General features: G+C 45.0%; 1 protein-coding gene across 1 annotated transcript in view; it reads left to right on the plus strand.

The window, feature by feature from the left end:
* The window catches only part of APPBP2 (amyloid beta precursor protein (cytoplasmic tail) binding protein 2), a 47,451-nt gene that overhangs the window by 15,308 nt on the left and 9,054 nt on the right, over positions 1–23,089 (plus strand). The window contains exons 3-11 of the mRNA XM_015420169.1: positions 5,365–5,516; positions 6,862–6,985; positions 9,391–9,559; positions 10,425–10,514; positions 12,269–12,336; positions 12,419–12,524; positions 13,787–13,911; positions 16,386–16,471; positions 21,636–21,826. Of these exons, the coding sequence (XP_015275655.1) occupies positions 5,365–5,516; positions 6,862–6,985; positions 9,391–9,559; positions 10,425–10,514; positions 12,269–12,336; positions 12,419–12,524; positions 13,787–13,911; positions 16,386–16,471; positions 21,636–21,826 (1,111 nt within the window). The remainder of the gene's footprint in view (positions 1–5,364; positions 5,517–6,861; positions 6,986–9,390; positions 9,560–10,424; positions 10,515–12,268; positions 12,337–12,418; positions 12,525–13,786; positions 13,912–16,385; positions 16,472–21,635; positions 21,827–23,089) is intronic.

The following is a 23,089-nucleotide window of genomic DNA, read 5'->3' on the forward strand; positions in this document are numbered from 1 at the left end:
AGAAACAACAAAAAGTGTCTTCTGTTCTGCAGTCGAGGAGGCAAAGACCCACAATCTCTAGGAGACGGTCTCCTTTACCCTTGGACCTCAGGACTTCTTTACCTGTTCCCCCCCTTACCTCTGCTTCTGACCATGGTCCGCACAATTCTCAAAGACGCTGAGGACTGTATCTTAATAACCCCATGGTGGCCGAGACAACCTTGGTTTTCAACGGTCCTGGAGTTATCACAGGGGATGTACCATCAGTTCCCTCCGGCTCAGGACCTCCTCCTTCTCTCAGACTCCCCCGTCCTACATCACATACCACAGTTGAAACTGACGGCATGGCAGATAACATCACCGGCTTCTCCTCCCGAGTAGTGAATGTCCTCTTGAATTCCAGGAAGCCTACTACGCGGAGGTCTTACAATTATAAATGGCGAAGGTTCTGTTCTTCCCTAAGTGATGACAGCCCTCGAGCCACCTCAGTGGGTCTCGAAAGAGTTTTCCGATTCCTCCTCTCCTTAGCTAACTCAGGACTTTCCCATTCATTGTTAAGAGTTTATTTGGCCGCTCTCTCGGCCTACCATGTTCTACTTGATGGATGCACTTTGTTTTCTCATCCGATTTCCAAACAATTTTTAAAAGGTTTGTTACACCTCTACTCTCCTGTCAAAACTCCAGTCGCTCCCTGGGACCTTCCTCTAGTTCAACGCCAGCTCACGAGGAAGCCCTTTGAGCCGCTTGCTACATGTGACCTCAAACTCCTCGCATGGGAAACGGCCTTTTTAATTGCTATCACATCGGCAAGGTGAGTTGGAGAAATATTGGCTTTCTGACACGATACACCTTACCTGTCGTTTCTGCCAGATGGAGTCGGCCTCGTCCCGGACATCTCCTTCCTGCCGAAGGTGGTGTCAGAGTTCCACCTGCAGGTGGAGGTCTTCCTCCCTGACTTCTTTCCAAATCCATCATCAGCGGAGGACAGATTATTACACACCTTGGACGTGAAGCGGGCTCTCCTGGTCTATCTCAATAGAACACACCCAACTAGACGGAACTCACAACTTTTCATCTCGTACGCTCCGGCACGTCTGGGTACTCGTATCACGGCCCAGTGCCTGTCAAAGTGGATTGTAGGTCTAATCCATCTATGTTACCTACTCGCCAAACAGCCATTACCTGGCCCTATCAGGGCTCACTCTACCAGGGCTGTCACGACTTCCACTGCCTTCCTCCAAGGAGTGCCAATAACGGACATTTGCAAAGTCGCTACCTGGGCCACACCTAACACCTTCATCAGGCACTACGCCCTAGACGTCCGTACAAACACCAATACCAACATGGGACGTCACATTCTGTCTTCGGCTACACAGTAAAAGACCTGCCAGCACCCTCCTCCAGGTAGGCTGCTGCTCACTAATCTCCCATGGGTGTGAAGCACAGAGACCACGTCGAAGATAAGCAGGTTGCTTGCCAGTAACTGGTGATCTTCGAGTGGTCATCTGTGCATTCACACCACCTGCCCTTCTTTCCCGCTGCTGTCAGGTTCTACATTTTTAATAGGGGTTGATTTGTGGCGGTTTGAAGGAACTGGCGGGATGTCCGCACCCACCCCTCTGGGCATGCACAGTGGGGGTCCTGCGCATGCCCGAGGGGCTGGGCGTGAAAATCTGTTAAAAGAGCTTGCTACAGCACCGATCGATCCAGCGCATGCACACTAGATCCCATGGGTGTGAATGCACAGATGACCACTCGAAGATCACCAGTTACTGGTAAGCAACCTGTTTTTCTTATATTTAGTACATCAATCACTGTTGTTATATTGTTAAAAGTCTATTTTGCAGTTGTGCTTTAACAGGTTGTTACCAACACGTTGTTGTTCAATGTTATTGTTATAAAAAGACTCATGTCAATTTTATAATGTTTTGTACTTAGAGAAATATTTTGGGTTTTTTTGAAAAAAATAGTATTAAAAAAAAGAAAGAAGTACAAGGATCACAGCAGAAACTAAAAATATAACCTAAAAATATAAATGCTCTGAGCCTAGGACCCAGGAGAAAACATGAAGTGGCTGAGCATTGCAAGCTTCTTCTCCCCTCCCCCACACTCAGAGTGGGAGTGGCTCTCCCGGTTCTCAGGTTTTTTTACAGGGTGGTTTGAGATAATAAGTTTGGTTGTCCTCTTCAGCACTTCTTCTGTTCCATTGGAGCCCCACATTAGGAGGGCGTGGGTGTTAAAATGTAAGTACGACAACCCTGCAGTCTAGGCTGATCCTGCATTGATCAGGGGGCTGGGCTAGATGGCCTGTATGGCCCCTTCGAACTCTATGATTCTGTGATTCTATTATTTTTGTTTTTGGCATCTGATAGAAGCAGTAAAAATTACAAGTTGTAAATCAAAAACACAAAAGTTTCTAGTGAACAAAAGGAAGTATACTGCTTGGACATGTCTCATACAGCCATCATTAGGCTAGTAGCATCTTTGGATACTATATAACATAGATAACTCCAAACTCTTCAGTAACTTATCCACATGATGCATTATAGGTTTTTAATTGTGAACAGCACGAGTCACCTTTAAAAAGTAAATATATTATTGAACATATTATGTATGTTTACAGTGTACACAGGGATTACAGTTATCTAATGCTGTGGATTCTTTCGTTAAAGTCTTGATAGATATTTCACTTTTGGGTTGACTAAAACTTCATCCTAAAAAGCATTCCGCTCACAAAACAGAAATATTTAATAGTTTTTGTAGTGCTTCCCAAAATGTCCTTGGGCCCTCTGAATTTTTCCCGTTCCCCTCCAGATTTTCACAGGTCTTTTAGGAAGTGAGATACCGGCCCCCCTCCCACTCAGATTCCTCTGGCATGTGTTAAGCACCTGAGGAAAAGGGAGAGTTTCAGTGCTCCTTTCCCGATGTGCTTTCTATTATCAGTTATAACCTTGCATCTCACCTACTGAAAGAAAGTAAGGCCCAATTTTCAGTGTGGTATTAATCCTGTACCTGGGATAGCACAGACTGCATGTGGTGACTCACACGGCTGACTGTTCCTCCATGTGGTGACCAATGTTCCCGCTAAGCTGTGGAGTCTTGTGAGCAAAAATTCTACCTTGTGAGCTCCTGGCATTAAAGTTATGAGCGAGCAATTTGGCTGCTGCATAAACCAGTTTGCTCTGGAGCCATCCTTCCTGAGCTAAGACAAAAATGTGTGAGCCAGAGGCTAAAACACTGTGAGCTAGCTCACACTAACTCAGCTTAGAGGGAACACTGGTGGTGACTCACTCAACAAGAGATTTTCCCTGTGTGGTGACTCACACGGCTGACTGTTCCTCCATACAACAAGAGATTTTCCCTGTGCGTAGGAAACTGGCACGTTGCAGAGAAGGATGTGCTGGGACTCTTCTCCTCTGCATCTAGTTTTCGATAGGAAGCATTTTGTTTTTGTGTCTGTCAGTTGGCAGGATTCAGATAGTTACTCTACGGGTCTAGTGTTCTCTTGTACACACGTAATTTGGATTTATGTCGTCAGTTTGCTCCTTGGCCTCTTGCGGAGCTATAGGTTGTGTTGTTGGATTGCAGAGTTTACCTGTATGGATATCACAAACAAACAATTCGCCTGGAAAAAGAGTTGTAAACAGCCACATTGGTCCACACAAAATCCAGAACGAGAACAAAATCTGTCTAATATCTTTTATTGAGACTAACCAAATGGACCCATGTTTTGTTTTGGAACTGATTGGTCCTAATGAAATGGGTTACACGGTTTTTGTTCTTGTATCTGGCTGACTGACCCATAGTGATCAAGTTCAGTGCTCGAAGCTTCTTAGGATTACTGGATTCTGCATGTAGGTGCACCCTGTCTTTGGGACGTGGCTGTGAATCTGGTGGATTTTGCTTTGTCCTTACCTCTCTAAAGCCCAGCCCCAAGTGAAAGTCTGAAACCTCACCTCTGCCTCTTTCCCAGGTTTTCATCGGGCTGGAGTGGGGGAGGGGGAGGGGAGAGGAATTGATGGAAGCTGCATGTTTAATAACTAAGCCAGACTGTGTGGGGCCTTTTGTTTTCCAGAGCATCACAGCTGGAAGCGTGTCTGGGCTTGGGGGCAGTGGGGAGAGGCAGTTTCATTTCAGCCCCCCCCTCTTGCTACCTGCTTCTCACAGCTCTGTGTAAATGTGCACATGCGCCCCTCTCTCCTGCCCTCGCACACGTTTTAATTAAAGTGCTGCTAGGCCTGTGAAGTTAGTGTATTTCATATGGCTTGATGCATCCATCTGGGTTGGGATTCAGAGCAGATTGCTTCCTGCTTTCAAAACAGCCAAAGGCAGCCTTTGAGTTTTTGCAAACATCTTCCTTACTTGCATCCTTTCTGCAATATAAAATGCAGCTGCTCTGTGAGGGAGAAAGATGGAAACTGCTAGCACCTCACCTTTGTTTCGGGCTCTCTGTTACTGTGGCAGAATTATAAGCAAGACAGGGCCATTCTGTACAGCGGCCTGCAGTGGCTTGGGCCTCTCGGTTGGTTCTCTCCCATAAGGCTTTGCAGGAGGCTCTTCAGCCTGACAATGCTCTAAAAAAGAACTGCTTTACATTTCTGAGTTCCAGCCTGGAAGCCAAAACATCTAGATACGAGGACCTGTAGCTCCAAGCTCCTGCCTTGACAGAGAGGTTGTTTTTTAACCTACCAATACAGTGACCCTGGTCAGAGTCTTCTGGTCAGAAAAGGGAAGGGACTGGGCTTCATCAGGACCGTCCGATTTCTTGATTGACAGTTAATCTGGCTTCTGAAGTTATTTAACACGAGTGTTTGAGATGCTAAGGGCCCTCTGCCAACATCGTGGTTAGCTCTTGCCAGAGCAGCCGGAATGCATTCCTAAATAGATAATAATTCCTAAATGAATAATAAGTGACTATTTGTTTATAAATATAGGTTTGTCTTTTCTGTTCTGTAAGTTGAATACTGAAATTGCCACTTGCTTGAAAATTTGTGCAGTATGGTTTTCTTTTAATAAATCAGATACTTTGGAAAAGGTTTTTTTCGCCTCTCTCAAACTATGGGGTTCCTTCCAGTTTCAAAGCACCCCCTCCCCTCGCCTTGTCGAGTCAGGTGGGGAAGGGATTCCTAGGAAAAGCTCCTGGACTCTTAATTTCCCCAAGAGCTAACAGCAAAAAGGATGAGAGAAGGGAAAATATATCTGCTCCACAATGGTTCACCAGAATGATATTTTTCAGCCTTTTATATTCTGGACATATAATCTGTTATATTCTGGATACTCTGTATATTTCAGTTTAATCAGTTTGATATTTCAGTATCTGTTACTTAATTAAGAAACTGGTGAGGGGAGAGTCACATATTATAATCTCCTTTTCTGCCTTTCCAGACATCTACTTCATCACTGTTTTCAAGCACTGATGGATCATGGAGTGAAGGTGGCCTCAGTGTTGGCCTATTCGTTCAGCCGGCGGTGCTCTTACATAGCTGAATCAGATGCGGCTGTGAAGGAAAAGGCTATCCAGATTGGATTTGTGTTAGGTAACTATGGGGGGGGGGCAGGATTGTTAGAAGAAGAGAAGAAGAGATTGGATTTATACCCCGCCCTTCACTACCCAAAGGTGTCTCAGAGCGGCTTACAAACTCCTTTCCTTTCCCCTCCCCACAACAGACACCCTGTGAGGTAGGTGGGGCTGAGAGAGCTCTTGACAGAAACTGCTCCTTTTCAAGAACAGCTCTTATCAGAACTACGGCTTGCCCAAGGTCATCCAGCCAGGGGCAAGTGGAGGAGTGGGGACTCAAACCCGGTTCTCCCAGATTAGAGTCCGCGCACTTAACCACGACACCAAACTGGCTTATCAGAACTCTGGCTTGCCCAAGGTCATCCAGCCAGGTGCAAGTGGAGGAGTGGGAAATCAAACCCGGTTCTCCAAGATTAGAGTCCGCACACTTAACCACCCAACTGAAGGTGGTTAAAACCTCCCAATTTCAGTCGTCTGAAGAGGGGATGAGCATAAATTTAGTCTTAGTTACTCTGCTACCCCATTATTACTTTACCCTGGCTTCCTTGCAGAAACCTGATGAGGTAGGTTAAGGCTGTAAATGTATATGTGACCTTAAAGCAATTTGGTGAGCTTTATGGTAGAGTGGAGATTCAGACTAACATCTCACCACATGGATTCCAGTACTCTGCCTGTTGTACCACACTGCCTCTGCCAAGCTGCTGTGGAATTTGGGGAGGGTACTGAGAAAATCCCACTCGGCATATATACGTCTCTGTCTACTCATCAAGCAGCATTTTGGATCCTGACTCATGTATTTTACCACAGTTGATATCTTGCAAATACATTCGCCAGTATGTTAATTTGGGACAGCATGCCAGAAGCCTTTGGAATCTATTGCGTTTTTATCCTGCCTTCGTCCGAGGACCTTGGGGCAGCTCATGTGGTTCTTCCATTTCAGCTTGGAAATTCCAAAGTGTGTATTTACTCGTATGGTGCTCCCTTACCATTCTGCCTGTAGTTTTCCTCCCTTATCCTGTAGCTTTCCTCCCTTATCCAGGGATGGCGGCAGTGCGCAGGCTGCCAGACACCCCCTCAGAGGCTCAGATCCCGTTCCACGCTCCAGTCCTTTTATGGTTTTCTGCACCAACTTACAGAATTATCCTTTTATGGTTTTCTGCACCAACTTACTCACAGAATTGCAGGTTCAGTTGTCCTTTTCAGTTAGCACTGACACTTTTTGAAGGACAGATTCCAGCTTGCAGCCCAGAATTGGGTTACGCAAAGAATGTCGGGGGAGCAAAAAGGAAAGGTATGTTTAAAACACAGTCCTTTCTGTCTCCAGGTGGGTGTCCTGATGTTCCTGTTAATGTTTATCTTTCCAGGAGGGTTCCTCTCGGATGCTGGCTGGTATAGTGATGCCGAGAAGGTCTTCCTTTCCTGCCTTCAGCTATGTACCCTTCATGACGAAATGATCCACTGGTTTCGTGCAGTGGAGTGTTGTGTGAGGTAAGCTCTTCCTTGTTACAGGTGGTGTGATTCTCCCCACTCCATGGCAAACACATGTTGCAAACATTGTGTGGATGAATTGCCAAATTTTGACAGTCTAAGCTAGTGAAGCTGTGTGGTTCTTTGCAGTGGTGTCCTACATAGTTTGCTTAGGCCTAATCCCGTCCACCAGTCCCTAAGAGTGTTCTCAAGGAGAGACTGATATGCTATTAATGATGAGGAATTTGGTCCATTCTCGATGGAAGCTGTTGGGGAGTCCCTTTAAGAATCACTTTGTTCATTAGTTGCAGAGGGTAGCCGTGTTGGTCTGCGGTAGAACAGCTGACGAAGGGAGCTTTGACGATCGAAAGTGTGTGCCCCAAAAGTTTTGTTTATCTCTGAGATGCTACTGGGCTCGAATCTAATTGTTCATTAGAAACAGCCAAATGTGGACCTCGTTGGCCCCTGGTCAGGACATAGCTTTCAACGAGGGCTGTATTTTGCGCTAAAGACTGAAAAACTGGCAACATTAGCCCTCATTCTCAAGTGGGTTGACTTGCAGGCAGAGGGCTTCTTAATCCTCTTCACTCCTTTCTTGCCAGCATGAACGACTGTAGAGGCTTTGACAGCCCTTCCTCTATTATACAGTTTGTACGCTCACCTCAAGACACACCCAAAGGGCTCTTTGATGCATAGGCACACATCACCCTGTGAGAATCGTTGGCAGAGTTCTTCCCTCCTTTGCCTTCTGGATCCTGATTGTCTGATGTACAGAGCCTCTGGTGCTGTTAGAAAGTATTGTAAATACCCGTCTGCCTGTGGCTTGGCTTGCATGAGAGAAGGCTGCCAGGGCGCTGAACATAAATGGTGTCCTCTGGGTTAGGGGCACACCCGAGTACTAGATTTTAGTCCATAAGCTGCTAATTGCCTGTCCCAAAAGTGGGCCCATCTCTAGTTATCATGATCTATTTGTGCACAGCAGTACTGTTCTTAAAAATGGCTCTTACTAAATATGGTAGGGTTCAAGGGACGGTGGAGGCCACTGGGCTGAATTTGGCCTCCTTGGGGGGTACCAGCCAATCCCTGCAGTCGCCAACCCAGAGACGAGAGGTGTGTGCTTAAGAGTGGGGGGTTACTGACTGTGGAGGTGGGACTGTTTGTTGGGCAGAGTCCTGATGTCTTGCAAATCAGAAATATGCCAGTGTTCTCGGGTGTCCAAATACTGCCTTTCTTTCTGTACTTAATCCAATATTATGTCTCAAGGCAGGAAGAGGCTGAAAGAGATGGAGGGTTCAGGGACTGAGATGTGGTGGTTGTAAACCCCCACCCCACCCCCAGTTTTGCCATTGCTGTATAGTCTGGTGACGTTGTCTGGGTAGAGAGCCGCCCTAGTTGCTTCCGTGGCTTTCCTCCGCTTGCTTGTTATTGACTCTTCTGGATCGTGCTGACTTTGTCCTCTGCTGCTGGTTTCCCACTGTTCCTTCTGCCACACCGACTGGCGGAGACGTGTGTCTTTTTTTCATTGTTAAACGGTGACTTGAAAAAAGCTATTCCCTTTTCTGCTTACGTAATTTAATATGTTAGCAGCCCCTTCAGTGCCAGGTTGTTGTTGGGAGCCCTCCCAAGCCTCCTTATAAAACCTGCTCCCAGGGGCTCCATTTAAAGTTTTACAAAACTTTACATACCTTTCCCCGGGCTACTTTTTTTTTTAATTGTTACTTAAATAGAATATCCTTTAGTTGATGTTTAAAGGCATTGAATTTTGGATGAGAAACAGCTCACCTTGCAAAATAGATGCAAACTCTACGCAAACATCAAGAACTTTTTCCTATTGCTGCCTCTGACAGCTGAGCATGGGAAGAGGTTTCTCCTGTTGCTGTGGAGCAAACAGATGCTCTGTCAAACCTCTTAATGCATGAGCAACTACCCCAGAATGCTTGTGATACAACTTGGGTGTTGCCTTGTGTAGGTATGAGGAGAAAATTAGGATGATTTTGCCCTCCCCCACTCTGCCTAAGGCACTGGATAGGTTGTTGCTTTCAGTGCCTATAGTTTATAGATGGGTCTGTGTGCTAGAGATGCATTTCAAAAGAACAAATCCTTTAGAAAGAAACTCCAGCAGTGACTGGTTTATATGCTGATAGCACTGCAGTGGTTATTGTAAGGAATAAATCAGATAGATAATTGCAGCAAGCACTCTTAAACTGCATTGGGTATTCAGAGCTTGGAATATCTGCTGTGCTGCCGTGCGTTTTAAAAAATTGCTTGGGACACCATTGTTTAAGACAGGGGTGAGATGTCCCTGGGCAGTGCCTTTTTCCCTCTAGGATGTAAGATTGTGTGCTAGAATTAGCATTTTTCTAGGCTGAGAGGCACTGTGTATATAATGGCACTGAGGTTTCAAGCTCCTCGTTTGGTTTTCCCAGGTTGCTGCATGTTCGAAACGGCAATTGTAAATACCATTTGGGAGAAGAGACGTTCAAATTAGCCCAGTCTTACATGGACAAACTAGCAAAGCACGGCCAGCAAGCCAACAAAGCAGCCCTGTATGGTGAGCTGTGTGCTCTGCTGTTTGCAAAGAGCCATTATGACGAGGTGAGTATCTTGTGTCCGACTGCAAGGCATCCAATCCCAACATTTCTCTGCATGTGTGCAAGTTTTTCCCTTAGGCAAATGTTATTGGAGGTTGACTCTGCAGTGGCGCATGTACAGACACAAGCGTGCTTTGTTGAGACTTTCTGCTTGGCAACAAATGGTAACTCAGAAAGCCGGTGCCAAATAAAATCAGCTTTTCAGGCTGGGCTCAAGCCTCTGCTAGCCTTGGAGGCTGCAGGGTGAACCTTCAGTTGGCCTGTTGTCAGGCTCAGGTCGTTTGGAAGAACTAGCCTCTCCAGACAAGCTCCTGTAACTCCTGCAGGGCTCCCGCTTACCCAACACCTCTTGCCCCTGGGCAACCTGTTGCTCTGTTCAAGATATCTCGCCTTCAGCCTCTTGCTGTTTGACAGGCTGTCTGGATGGAGAGGTTGGAGCAGTGACTCCTCGAGGTACAAAGTTTGAAAGCCACATTCTAGGGGCCTGTCCCAAGCTTCTGTAAATATCTGGATTACGGGGCAAGAGCGGTCTTTGGCCTACTGGCCAGAGTTTGACTGATAAGCGGTAGGACAGCAAGACAGCTGCTGCTGAACTGCTCACCTGTACAGCCTCATAAGATCTGTGTTGGGGGTGTGTGTGTCTCAGTCTGTACCAGAGAGAGGAAGAATTGTAAACTCTGGTTTGGGGTGTGTGTGTCCCCTTACTTCCGTCTCCCTCTTTTAATCGCAAGGTGTCCCCATTATGTTGCCATTAGTGCTCACAAAATCAGGCCATGTCAAACCTGGAGATGTTTTAATGTTGAAGGAAGGCTGCTATTTGGGCTAACTCTGTGTTCTCTCTACCTTTTGTTGTTGCTGCTGCTCCACAGGCTTACAAGTGGTGTATAGAAGCCATGAAAGAGATCACCGTCGGCTTGCCAGTAAAAGTTGTAGTGGATGTTTTACGGCAAGCTTCAAAGGTGGGTTTTACTTTGCTGTCAACAGCCAACATACAGCTGAGTGGGGCTGGAGATGGTTTCACACTTCTCAGGGTCCGCATGCGATATTCAGGAACCAGGCCTCATACGGAGCTGAGAAAACAGCCACAAAATCCTTGCATGCTGGGATAGGTGAGATGTTTGCAGCCTGCCTGAGCATATCCCATGTTTGCCTTATAACGGTGCCCTAGAATAGCTGCTTGGGGCCATAGCTGACTGTGGGGATACAGCTCTGTACCATACCTAATGCTCAGGCTGGGTTCAAAAAAACCCCACGCCATTGTGGCCTCATAAGCAAGTTGTCTTTCAAACAGAGGGACTTTCAGAGCTGTCTGACATGTCACAGGGATCTACTGTTCAGTAGCAGACTCAAAAATTCCACTGCAGTATGGCCAGAATCCCTGAAGTAGCTCTTTAGATCCCAGCCTGTGTTTGTGTGTTCTGTAGACATCTGAACAAGGCCAAGTCTACCCACATAGCAAATTAAGGGGTAGTGTAGGCAGGGGATTCCTGTTCCGACTGTATGTCCATTATTTTTAAAGCCTCTCTATCGAGTAGAAAACAAACATCGCAGGAAGAAAAAAAACTACCTTGGCTGTTTGCCTGCTGTGCTGATTTTCTGTTTCAAGGAGTTTGTGGCTTTAATTGTGGTTGTACTTACAAGTAAAGTTAAAATGTTTTTATTGAAGTCTACACAAGGCAAGAGAGTAAAATAGGATAATGCTGGTAAGATGTTAGTGTTAAAGTATCAAATGCGTAAAAAGATGTGGCATTGAAGTTTAATGGTAATAAAAGTAAGATTAATGTTAGTAAAATATTAATATGAACAGAAAAATATCCTCCAGAATAACTCAGAAGTTGGTGTGTTTGCAAGTCAAGGAGGCTTTAACTCAGGGAGTAATCCAAAAATGTGATCATCCAGTGCAAGCTGAGGGTGGTATTGTCCGTTCTGCCAATTTGCTGTGCTCTCTGTGTGGGAACAGAGTTCCATTTCTGCTTTTAAGCTGTAACCTTGCTCTTTTCAGTCTTATATCCCACTCTTGTTCTTATAGACAGCTTCAAGAGGGGACTGGATAAACATATTGGGCAGAGGTCCGTGAGTGGCCATTAGCCACAAGGTATAGATGGAAAACTATGTCTGGGGCAGTGATGCTCTCTATTCTTCGTGCTTGGGGGACAGCAGGAGGGCTTCTGGAGTTCTGTTGCTGCTGGTGGACCTCCAAATGGCACCTGGGCTTTGGCCACTGTGTGACACAGAGCATTGGATTGGACGGGCCACTGGCCTGATCCAACATGGCTTCTCTTATGTTCACTCTTCCTTCAGTGTGGTTTATGTGTGTTTTTTCTGGCCTTGTCCCGTCAGAACCCCCAACCAGGTAGATGGCACCTATACTTCAATAACTTCTTAGCTTGTATGTGTTACAGCCTCAGATAATTCATTCTCCGGTATTTTTTGCAATTTTGTTTTGTGCTTGCCAAATTACACAGTGCTTTTACTGCTTTAGAAGAAGGAAATTACACTCCCCTCCCCCCAAAAGCAGCTGGCTGTTGTCAACCTTTGATTATTTTCTTATTATTTTGTTCCTCCCATCCAACATTCCTGGGGGAAAGTGGTGCCAGTTCTGTAGTAAGAGGCCGTGGCAGTTTGGGAAGCATGGGTGCTAGTAGGTCAGTGTACAGGAATGCTTTGAATATTCATCGCCTGTCACTCATGCCTTCATTTCCTGTTGATTCAGGCTTGCGTTGTGAAACGCGAATTTAAGAAAGCCGAACAGTTGATAAAACACGCCGTGCACCTAGCTCGGTAAGTATCGAGAGCTGTTTTGAAAATTGGTCTTGTCGCTCGCTGTCTGCTTTCTAACTTGCATTTTATTTTTGCCTTTCAGGGAGCATTTTGGAGCCAAGCACCCAAAATATTCAGACACACTACTAGACTATGGGTTTTATTTACTCAACGTAGACAACATATGCCAGTCAGTTGCGATTTACCAGGTACAGTACCTGCCTGTGCCTTTGTTAACCCTTTTGAATCCTGTCTGTTGGTTTTGCCTTTCCTGTTAAAACTTGGAATTCCTGGCTTGCGAGTGAGGCAGGGACCTCTCAAGCCGACAATGGAAGTAAAATGTCGCTATTTTCAGTGCCCTCTACATCTTTAGGGAGGCAATTTTTTTTAAAACTAAATGCATATTTTTACAAAAGTTGGCTTGCAGCAGTCATGAAATCCAGCCTTGCAGTTATAAACAATCTGTTTGAAATGAATGGCTTGTGAATCCCACTTCTTAAACTACTCTCTGACTCCCTATCAAGAGTTACACATTTTGCCTCTTGAGGCAGCAGAATTGCTTGTACTGCTTCAGAGGGCATGTGGAGGACCACATTTTTAATGCACTCCCACATTAAGGGGGGGACGGGACCCATATCCCTGCAAATAGGAAATTAGCAGCAAGAAAGGATGGAGGAGAGCCTTTATCCTGATGTGTCGTCTTTCTGCTTGCAGCGAAGGAGTGCTGTTGATGCAGTTTGGTTTTTGTTAGTGGGGGAGAAGCATATAAAAATTCAGTACCCCCAGCACCACATGCACCTGAGAGGGCTTGGCTGCACAATGAGCTAAACGAATGGCTTTGGTTTGCATATGAAAGCGAATGAGATGGGGAATGGTGGGAAGACTGAATGGACCGTGGTGCCCTTCAGAATGTGGGTGTAGGGAGCCACAATATTCTTAACGTTCCCTTGGGTTTAAAGATAACAGAACATTACAGCAAGCTTCGGTCTGCATGCATAGACCTGTTGTGTAGCTCTGGCCATACGGCATTTTAGCAGGTGTCAACATTGTTCTCAGGCCCTTGCAGTGATGCCTGTATACAAAGAGCAGGGGCGGATTAAGGCTCACTGGTGCCCTAAGCCTCGACCAATCTTGGTGCCCCCCCCCTTTCCATACTGACCCAGTCCATTTTAGTTGTTGACCTGTCTGACCGGATATACAATGCAGGTTGCAGCAGTACAAAAATTTATTCATATGATAACACAATATACCGTACAAACTAAGCTTTTCACCCTTTTCCCAACTTTGTGGTGCCCCCTTTGGCCCCGGTGCCCTAAGCACGTGCTTCGTCTGCTTCATGGTAAATCTGCCCCAGACAAAGAGGAATTTTGAATGTCAGTTCAAGCTGAACGATTCTTTAAAATTTGCTGTGGAGGTGTCTGAAACGTGGACAGCATAACAGACCAGAGTTCTTTTGCACAAATCCTTTCAGACGGCGCTAGACATCAGACAGTCAGTGTTTGGCGGCAAAAACATCCACGTCGCTACCGCTCATGAAGATCTGGCGTACTCTTCTTATGTTCACCAGTACAGTTCGGGCAAGTTTGACAATGCGCTGTGAGTATTGCATTCCCTTCAGACCAAAGTTCTGTCATTAATCCAAGTATATCTGTACATGCTGTGCTTCTGGGAAGAGGAGCCGTGTCTCGGGGGTAGAGCAGTTGCATGTGGGCAGTCCCGGGTCCCCTTCCTGACATCTCTGGTTAAAGGGTCTCAAGCACTGGGAAGGATCTGTGTGTGAGAGACCGTGGAGAGCCACTGCTAGTCAGAATCAGGCAGTGCTGAGCTGGGTAGACCAGCGGCCCTATTCGGTAATCTGGTGGAGTGGTTTGAGTGTTAGACTAGGGTTGGGAGGGGCGGGGGGCAGCTGGCTTCGAATTCGTCTCTACCCATGAACTTTGCTGGTTGACTTTGAGCCAGTTCTCCTCTCTCAGCTTAACCTACCTCACAGAGTGGCTTTCAGGAATAACTGGAGATGGGGGGGGCTCATTGGTGAAAGGGCAGAATAAAAATGTAACAGACCGATGGTGGTTCTGACTGTTTTTCTGGAGAGGCAACGTGGTGTGGGGGTTAGACGAAGACTGTCCGGTCGTTCTCTCTCAGCCTAACCAACCTCGCAGGGTGGTTGTTGTGAGCATACAATGGGGAAATAGGGAGCCTGAGTGCCTTGAAAGAATATGGACCAGATGAACCTTATAATATTAACTTATATTATAAACTAGATAAATCGTAATGGTCTGACTTGCAGTGAGGCAGCATCATGCCTTCATAGAGGACTGAATCCAAGTTCCGGGGATTGCATTTTTAAATGATCCTTTGTGTCTAAAGCTCCCTGCATGTAAAAAAGCTAGCACCTTAGGGACCAGGCTAGATTGAAACCTTTCTCTCTCATGTGCTACCTTTTCCAGTATGCCGGGAGTTCTTGCTAGGAGGTGGAGGGGTGGGGAGCATCCAGGTTGTAAATTCCCTACTCCCTACTCCATATTCTGAATTGGTAACACCCAGAGAGGCTTGTGCCCCAATGCCTTTTCTTTGAATTGGCCCTTTGTGATCTGAATTGGCAGAGGTGAACTCCGTCAGTGGAGATGGTTGTTTACTGCAAATCCAAAACCAAAAGTTATACACCTGGGACCGCCTGGAACCTTTCTGTCCTTTGCCAGCAGAATAAATTATGCAAATGAAACCACGGAAATGTTGCTGGATAGTATGTGCCTGTGGGCACAGGTGCTGTGCTTGCTATGCTTGTCCCAATTGCATAGTGAAGACTGTGTTGACGGGGTGGAGCTTGTATGGTTTCAGGAGGAAGGCAGAAGTGGTCAATAGCAGACCCTGTCCGGTGGGAGAGGAGTGTCTGCAGAAAGGGGTGGCTCCCCCTGACCACTGAAAATTCTTCCTGCATCCCACAGCTGTTGACCAGGTTGTGCCCTTTCCTTTAAAATTGCCAACGGCGTAGTATAGTTTAGGGTGCTGGAATGACAAGCTATCTGCCCCTTGAAAGCTTGTCTTTAAATATTAAAAACTGTTTTGATTAATCAGATTGAAGTCCAGATAGTCCAGAGTTCTACTTCCAGTGGAAGCCAGCCAGATATTTATCATGAGGATGATGGCCCTTCCCTGTTTCTCCAGGGTCAGGTAGAGGGGAGGGGCTGTGGCTCAGTGGAAGAGCTTTGCATGCAGAAGGTCCCAGGTTCAATCCCTGGCATCTCCACTTAAAAAGACCGGGCAGGAGGTGATGGGAAAGACCTCTTCTACCTAAGACCCTGGAGAGCCACTTCCAGTCTGAGTAGGCAATACTGACCTTGATGGACCAAGGGTCTGAATCAGAACAAGGCAAATTCATGTGACTGATCTGTTTGGTTACAGTTAGGTAGACCTGTCCTCCTCCATAATTATTTTTTTAAAGCCTAATGGTGGGGGGTCCTCTTAAAGTCTGATTATGGAGAGGGGCTGCGGCTCAGTGGAAGAGCCTCTGCTTTGCATGCAGAAGGTCCCAGGTTCGATCCCTGGCATCTTCAGTTAGCAGGATCAGGCAATGGGTTTAAGCTGTTATTGTAAGTCATTTTGAACAATGAGGAAAGTTGGGGTAAAATTAATAAAGGGGTGTAAAATTAATAAAGGGGTGTTCTGGAAGTTGTTTTAAAAATCATAAAATAGCAGGGATTATTAAAAAACAGTACTCCAGGAGGATACAGGCCAAAAAATAGCCAGCTTAAAGAGATGGGATAAAACATTAATTAAAAGCCTGAGTAAAGAGAAATGTTTTGATTTGCCATCTAAACGCCAGCAGGATTAGGTCCTCAGTGAGCTTCAAGAGGGAGGGCATTCAAAGGATGAGGTGCTAACACTGCAAAAGTCCTGTCCCTAGTTGCCTGCCACCCAAGTGCAGGCATGATGAGATGATGCTGGGGTGTCAGTCCTTCAAATACATGATTTGAAATTGACCTTCCTATATGTGTTTGCGCGCGTGCGTGTGCATATGCGCAAAAAGGGATCTTATTTTCCCCCCTTGTCTTCTGTTACCCTGCTTTTAGATTCCACGCAGAGCGCGCCATTGGCATCATAACTCACATTCTTCCTGAAGATCATCTTCTTCTGGCCTCTTCCAAGAGAGTTAAAGGTATTTGCAAGCTGATTTTAGTTCCTGTGCTTGGGGGAGTGAGAACGACTGTTGCTGCTGTAGAAAATCTGGAGGGCCGGGAGCTCATGAGGAAATGATTATGCTACATCCTTACTTGTATTTGAAATACGGTGAACACCATGGCTTGACCTTAGTACTTTGATATGCTCTGCAGACTTTCATAAGAATTTTTTCCTCTGAAGATTGTTGATTTGTTAACAGCCTCTACAAATGTTAAAAATTATACTTGCAGTTTGAAGTTATACATCGGTCCTATTCTCACAAAACGACTCACGAAACGAATACTTTATCCGGAAATTTCGTCAAACTGTTGTTTTGGACCTTTGTTTCAGACTTTATTGTTATATAATACTTTGTACCTTCGATTGATTCATAATGCATTGCTATTGTCATATATTACACTATTTGGACACAATTCATGAATAATTGTTTACTTTAGCATCTATACACAGCTTTGCGTTTTCTCTTTCTTATTGGAGAAAATGTAGTTAACAGATAGTCATGTGGCCTCAAGCCTACTGCTGTGTGGCTTCCATTTAATCTCACATTTCAATAGACATCTTTCAGCTATCGGTGTGTACAGCCACAAAGGCATCTTGGGAAATCAGCTAAAGGAAGGTCCTACCATAAGCAATAATGTTTGGCACTGTGTCTTCCAGTATGTTTGCTCTCTTCCCCACACCCCCACTTATTTTTTTATCATATCCTGCTCATACTTTAGAAAGCTCAGAATTACTCCCTTCCAGACTACCCTGTCCCTGCCTTCTTTGTTTCAACAGTGCTATGCTATTAGAATCATAGAATTGGAAGGGACCTCCAAGGTAATCTAGTCCAACCCCCTGTGCAATGCAGGAAGTTCACAAATATCTCCCCCCCACCCCCATGACCAGTGTTCACTCTAAGCTGAGTTAGTGTGAGCTAGCTCGCAGTTTTTTAGCCTCCGGCTCACACATTTTTGTCTTAGCTCAGGAAGGATAGTTTATGCAGTAGCCAAATTGCTCGCCCACAACTTTAATGTCAGTAACTCACAAAGTTGAATGTTTGCTCACAAGACTTTACAGCTTAGACTTCCGGTTTCAGCAACTCATGGACCAACACACTCCTTCAAGCTCCCATGGATGCGATTCGGATCAAGGCGGCAGGGAGGGGGTTCAGACGCTTTCGATCCCCCCCTGAAGCTCTTGTAGGGAGATTCTAGCCTGGAGCGCTGAAGGAGCCGCTACCGAAGTCGCAGCTTGGGGTTTGGGGCACTTTTTTGCTCCTCAAGATCCTGCTGCCCCGAGGCCAGCAACGGCGACCAGAGACGTTACTGGACCAGAGCGTTCAAGGACCTAAGCAAAAAGGACTTTCCCTACTACGGGAAGACACCCAGTGATTTAAAAAAGTGAGTGAAGAAGTTTCAAAAGAAAGACAAATGCAAGAGGGTGGAGGAACTGACAGTGAGACGGCAAAGCTCCATAGAGAAAGAACCCTACCCTACAGCGTAAAAAGAAGCTAAACGGGAAGCAAGCCGATACTAAGCTGTTAGAAACCCACCCAGTTCAAGCGGATCACAGCAGGACCTGATATTCATTGCAGAGAAAAATCTTAGAACTTTTAAAAACTTTTACCTTAATGTAAACAATGTCGCAGCGAGGGGGGGAAATGGCATCCAGAGGCAGAGGCGCCACAGGAAATGCCATCACCAGTCACAAGACCGGAAACTACCATTGATTTAGCTGGTACGATTTCTGAAGCCTTATGCCCCCTGCTGGATCAGCTGATGAATCTCAATAATACATTTGATGATTTGCAGAAAGAGCTGAAGGAGACCAAAGTTAAATCAGATAAGATGGCCCAAAAGCTAAAAAAGGTTGAAACTAAGACCAAAGAAATGGATCAAAGAATGGACATTCAGATAAAGAAAGAGCTTCTGAAAAACAACAATTACTACAACTACAAGTGGAAAGATCCCTATTTGTTTTAAGATTCCAAGGGGTACCAGAAAGAAAAGATGAAAATTTAAGAGAAATCTTAAGTGAAGCATTGGCCCCCCTTTTTTTTAACTTAATTTTTTTATTTTGTTATCAACAACATTTATATAATAATACAAACCATCAAATATATTAAACTACAAACCGTAAAATTTTTGCTTTACAACATCCTTTACATTTTACATCTCCTGAGTATAAACAATATTGTACTCTCAATAAAATACAAACTTTAGATATTTCCTAAGTACTAAACACATCTTATTCGTAGAATTAGTAACAAATTCAAAGAAAGAAAACCATCTTTTCATATATTCAGTTGATGTCTTAATCTGATCAGCTGCTACCATCTGGGATGCTAGTTTGTCTGTGACTGCCAAGTCCCATACCTTCATGTACCACTGCCTTACACTTGGATTTTTTATTTTATTTCCAGTTTTGTGCAATTAAAGTTTTTGCTGCAATGAGGAAAATTAGTAGGAGATCCATTTTGTTTCCAGGTTTTTTAATATCTGGCCAATAATTTAAATTCGGGAGTACATGGTACCTTAATTTTTAGAATTTTTTCAATATGCCCTAATATTTTAATCCAAAATTTAGTAATGAAAGGGCAGTCCCACCAACAATGTTTAAATGTTACATTAGCCCCCTTGATCAACAGCAAACCTGAAATATTGCAAGCGGATATTTACATGATCTATAGAACCTACTCAGAGTTTGTGAAAAAAAGTAATCTTCCAGGGGAAATATTTGTTAAATTCGCAATAAGATCAACAAGAAACTTGATACTTAAAGCTTCTACTGCCACAGCATTAAAAATTCAAGAGGAAGAGATAAAAATACTGAAAGAAGTTCCGTTTGAAATACAGAAGAGGAAGCAATACAGAAACATCACAACATTTCTTCAAAAGAACAATGTCCAGTACTGATGGATTTTACCAGAATGTCTTATATCTCTCCTTATATATAATTGAATAGTGGGTGCCAAAGTTCTAATTCTAAAATGCACTCCCTTAGTGTATGGCTGATGGCACTGCTCCTCAGCATGTATCGCCACCAATCAGAAGGCAAAGCCCGGGTCCCGCCCACACCACAACTGCTGCGACAACCTGGTCTTTTGCATATGGAAGCTGATTGGACTTCAGTCCATTCCACACCTCAAACTCCCCCCCCGCAAGGCAGTTGGGATTTTCAGTTGCATAACATACCTCATAGGGGAGAGGAGAATGGGTAACAATGGTTACCACTCTCCAGGTGAGGGCTACAGATAACTCAAACATACAAATGCTCTTCAGGTAGCAGAGATCAGTCCCTCTGGAGAAAACAGTGGACTCTGTCATTAAACCCTGCTGAGGTCGCCACAGGAAACTGACACTGTTTGCCCAAAGCCAGAGCACTCTCCCAGAGCCTCTTTCTAGATCCCGTTGTATTTATTTCCACAACGGGCATTATTTCTAGTTTAACTATAAAGAGAAGAAGGAAAAGATTCTCTAAGGCAGAATCATTCCTGAAGCAGCATCAAACTCTGACAAAACAAAGAAAGGAAGCAGAGAATGAGAAGGCAACAGAAAATAACAGCGAACATCAGACGTCAGCTACTGACAGCTCCTCTTCTACTTCGATGTCCCTGGGTGAAATCTTTGACTCTAACTTTGATTCTGACCTGGGAGCTGCATCCAAAGGCATCCAAATGAAGATATAGGATTTTTCTATGTTAAAATTTAAAGAATTTATATTATTGTCCATATGTGATACAATAACCAAGAAATTTTTGTACTTTCTATTTGAATACTTATTACTCAGAAATTAAATGATACATTGTAAACATAAATTTGTATGGAAACATCCAAAGTGCAAGATAGGTTATTAATATACCTTGCTACTCTGAATTTGTAGTGTTTAGTTTGTAGTTTATAGTGAAAAGCAATAAAAATTGTTTAAAAAAGACTCTACAGCTTAGAGGGAGCATTGCCCATGATCCTTGCTCCCTGCCCAGAAGATGGCAAAACAACAACACCCTCCAGGATCTTCCCCCAAAGATTGTTTTCTGAGACCATTCCCTGTACCCTTTAAGATGCAGATAGTCACAGCATTTCACTGTCTGTCCCAGCACCCTGGACGGGATCCAGAAATAAACTGGCAATGTCCACTGATTTCCCCCTTCCCACTGCCTCCCCCCCAAGCAACATTTCTTGGAGATCAGTGGGCTGCAGGGGGAGGGGAGAGACAGGAAAGTTCCATTCAGTTAATGGGAAATCTAGTCTAGATGCAGCCCCGTGTGATTGTCAAGAGTCATTCCCATTCTTTTCTGTGATGTTTCCCTCCCCAGTGCACTGGATTGAGACCACAGCTTGCCCCCCATACACACACTTTTGTGGGGAAGGAGAGATATTTGCAATGCAGAGAAGCCTTTGGGAAAGTGGGAGAGCTCAGAGATAACAGCACTTAGTTGTAGGCAGATGGTCTCAGTTCCAATCTGCTGCATCTCCAGCTAAAAAGATTTTGGCTAGCAGAACAGTCTGAGACTTCAGAGAACTACTTCCTACCAGAGTATTCAGTTGTGGACTGGATGCAGAGGTCATTTCGGGGGGGATCGCGGGGGATCGCAGTTCCCCCGGGTGAGGTACGGGAGGGTAAGTTGCTTCCTCCCTGCCTCTCCCCACCCCTGCCTGCTTGGGGCCAGGGAGGGCCTTCGTGGGGCTTCCTTGCACTCCCGCCGGCCTGGCAGGTCCACCGCCGGGCCCCTCATGGGGCTCGGCAGTGGAGCTGCAAGGCCGGCGGCGGCAGCCAGGACCGTTGGGGGCGGGGTGTGTGGCCTTATGACACACTTCTGGTGATGTCAGGGGGTGTGGCCTTATGACACACTTCCGGTGATGCCAGGGTGTGTGGCATATGCTAATGAGTTATGCTAATGAGTTCCCCTAGCTCTTTTTCTACGAAACGACCCCTGACTGGATGACACAGTTGTCTGTCTGTGAGCTGAAGGGTTTGTATGTGTGTACACACTCTCTTTCCAATGGTTTAGTTGGTCTAACAACAGGGACTACAGAAGGTAAGGGTTGAGCAAAAGGACACTTCAGGGATGTCTTTGGTGCCTGGGTTTCCTGTTTAACTTGGGGCTTTTCAGCAAGTTGAGCCTGTTGACGTGACTCTCCTTTTCTTCCGCATGCAAGCGCTGATCTTAGAAGAGATTGCCATCGACTGTCACAACAAGGAAACGGAGCAGCGGTTGCTCCAAGAAGCCCACGATTTACACCTGTCCTCCCTCCAGCTCGCTAAAAAAGCATTCGGGGAGTTCAACGTGCAGACAGCGAAACACTACGGTAACCTTGGAAGACTCTATCAGTCAATGAGGAAGTTTAAGGTAATTGCAGCGTTCTTTGGCAGGGGATATGATGTATGTTGTTGTTGTTATAGATTTATATCCTGCCTTTCCTGCACAGGCAGGCTCAAGGCGGCGTACAACAGATTAAAATACAATATAACACGAATGCATAAATGCAATACTATCAAATTCACATAAGCAAGCAATATACATACAAAGTGCAGTTAAGTGCAGATGGCAGTTGCTGTATGATGGTGCGGTGTAGCTAGGACAGTATCCATGGTTGCTCTTAGTGCCAGTAGCATGAGGGCCATAACAATTCAGTTTTTAATAACGCATTCATCAGTGGTGGCTCCTAATCGAAGGCCTGGTGGAAGAGCTCCTTATGGTACGTCTCCACTGACTCCAGGAGCATTTCCTTAGTTTGGCTCTTGCTGGATCCTGTTCTTTCTTTTTCTTTCCTTTTTCTTTGAATAAATTGTATTAAATTTCAGAGTACACAAAGATGGGGAAGGGAAAAGGGGAGGGGCAGGAGAAAGAAACAAAAGCAATAAGTCTTCTGCATATAACTTTCTTCTACTTATCATTTCATATTATACAAAGATAGACTGTAAGGTTTGAAAAGTTCACAAAAGCTTCTTGATATTATGATATTAGGAAGTTCATATCTTTATTTATCCAATTATAAAATGGTGTCCATAGTCCAACGAAGTCTTCTTCCGTTTGCCCTTTTAACATCGAGGTCAGTTTGTCCACTTGCTATTAGGTCGTGTTCAGAAGGTATTGATGGAAATTTTCAGTAGGATGCAAATATAACTCTCGCTGCAGTTACTACATGAATTATAAAATATCTTTTTTTAAATCAAAGTCATCTGGTATACAATTCGGTAAAAACAATTCTGTTTGAAAAGATATTGAAATCTGCAAAACGGTCTGTATAGAAGTATGTACCATAATCCAAAACTTACGCACTATATCACATGTCCACCACATATGGTAAAACGTACCCACATGATCTTCTTCGTGGTCTCTGTGCTTCACACCAATGGGGATCTAGTGCGCCTGCGCTGGATCTGCCTAGTGACCATGCCCAGAAGGGCAGGCAAGGACATCCCGCCAGTTCTTTCCTTACCGCCGCGTTGAGCAGACCTTTCTTCGAGAGGTCTGGCCGGATTGCTGTTTTTGGATCACTTTTTTGTGATTAGCTCTCGTTTTTCGCCTCAGTTTCTCTTTAATTTCTCTTTCTCTTCTTGTGTTTCCCCAAAAAAAGAGTTTTTGTTTTTCGTCGTCTCAGGCCTTCGG

Source organism: Gekko japonicus, unplaced genomic scaffold (assembly GCF_001447785.1).
Source record: "Gekko japonicus isolate JY-2015 unplaced genomic scaffold, Gekko_japonicus_V1.1 scaffold348, whole genome shotgun sequence".
Classification (NCBI taxonomy): Eukaryota; Metazoa; Chordata; class Lepidosauria; order Squamata; family Gekkonidae; genus Gekko; species Gekko japonicus.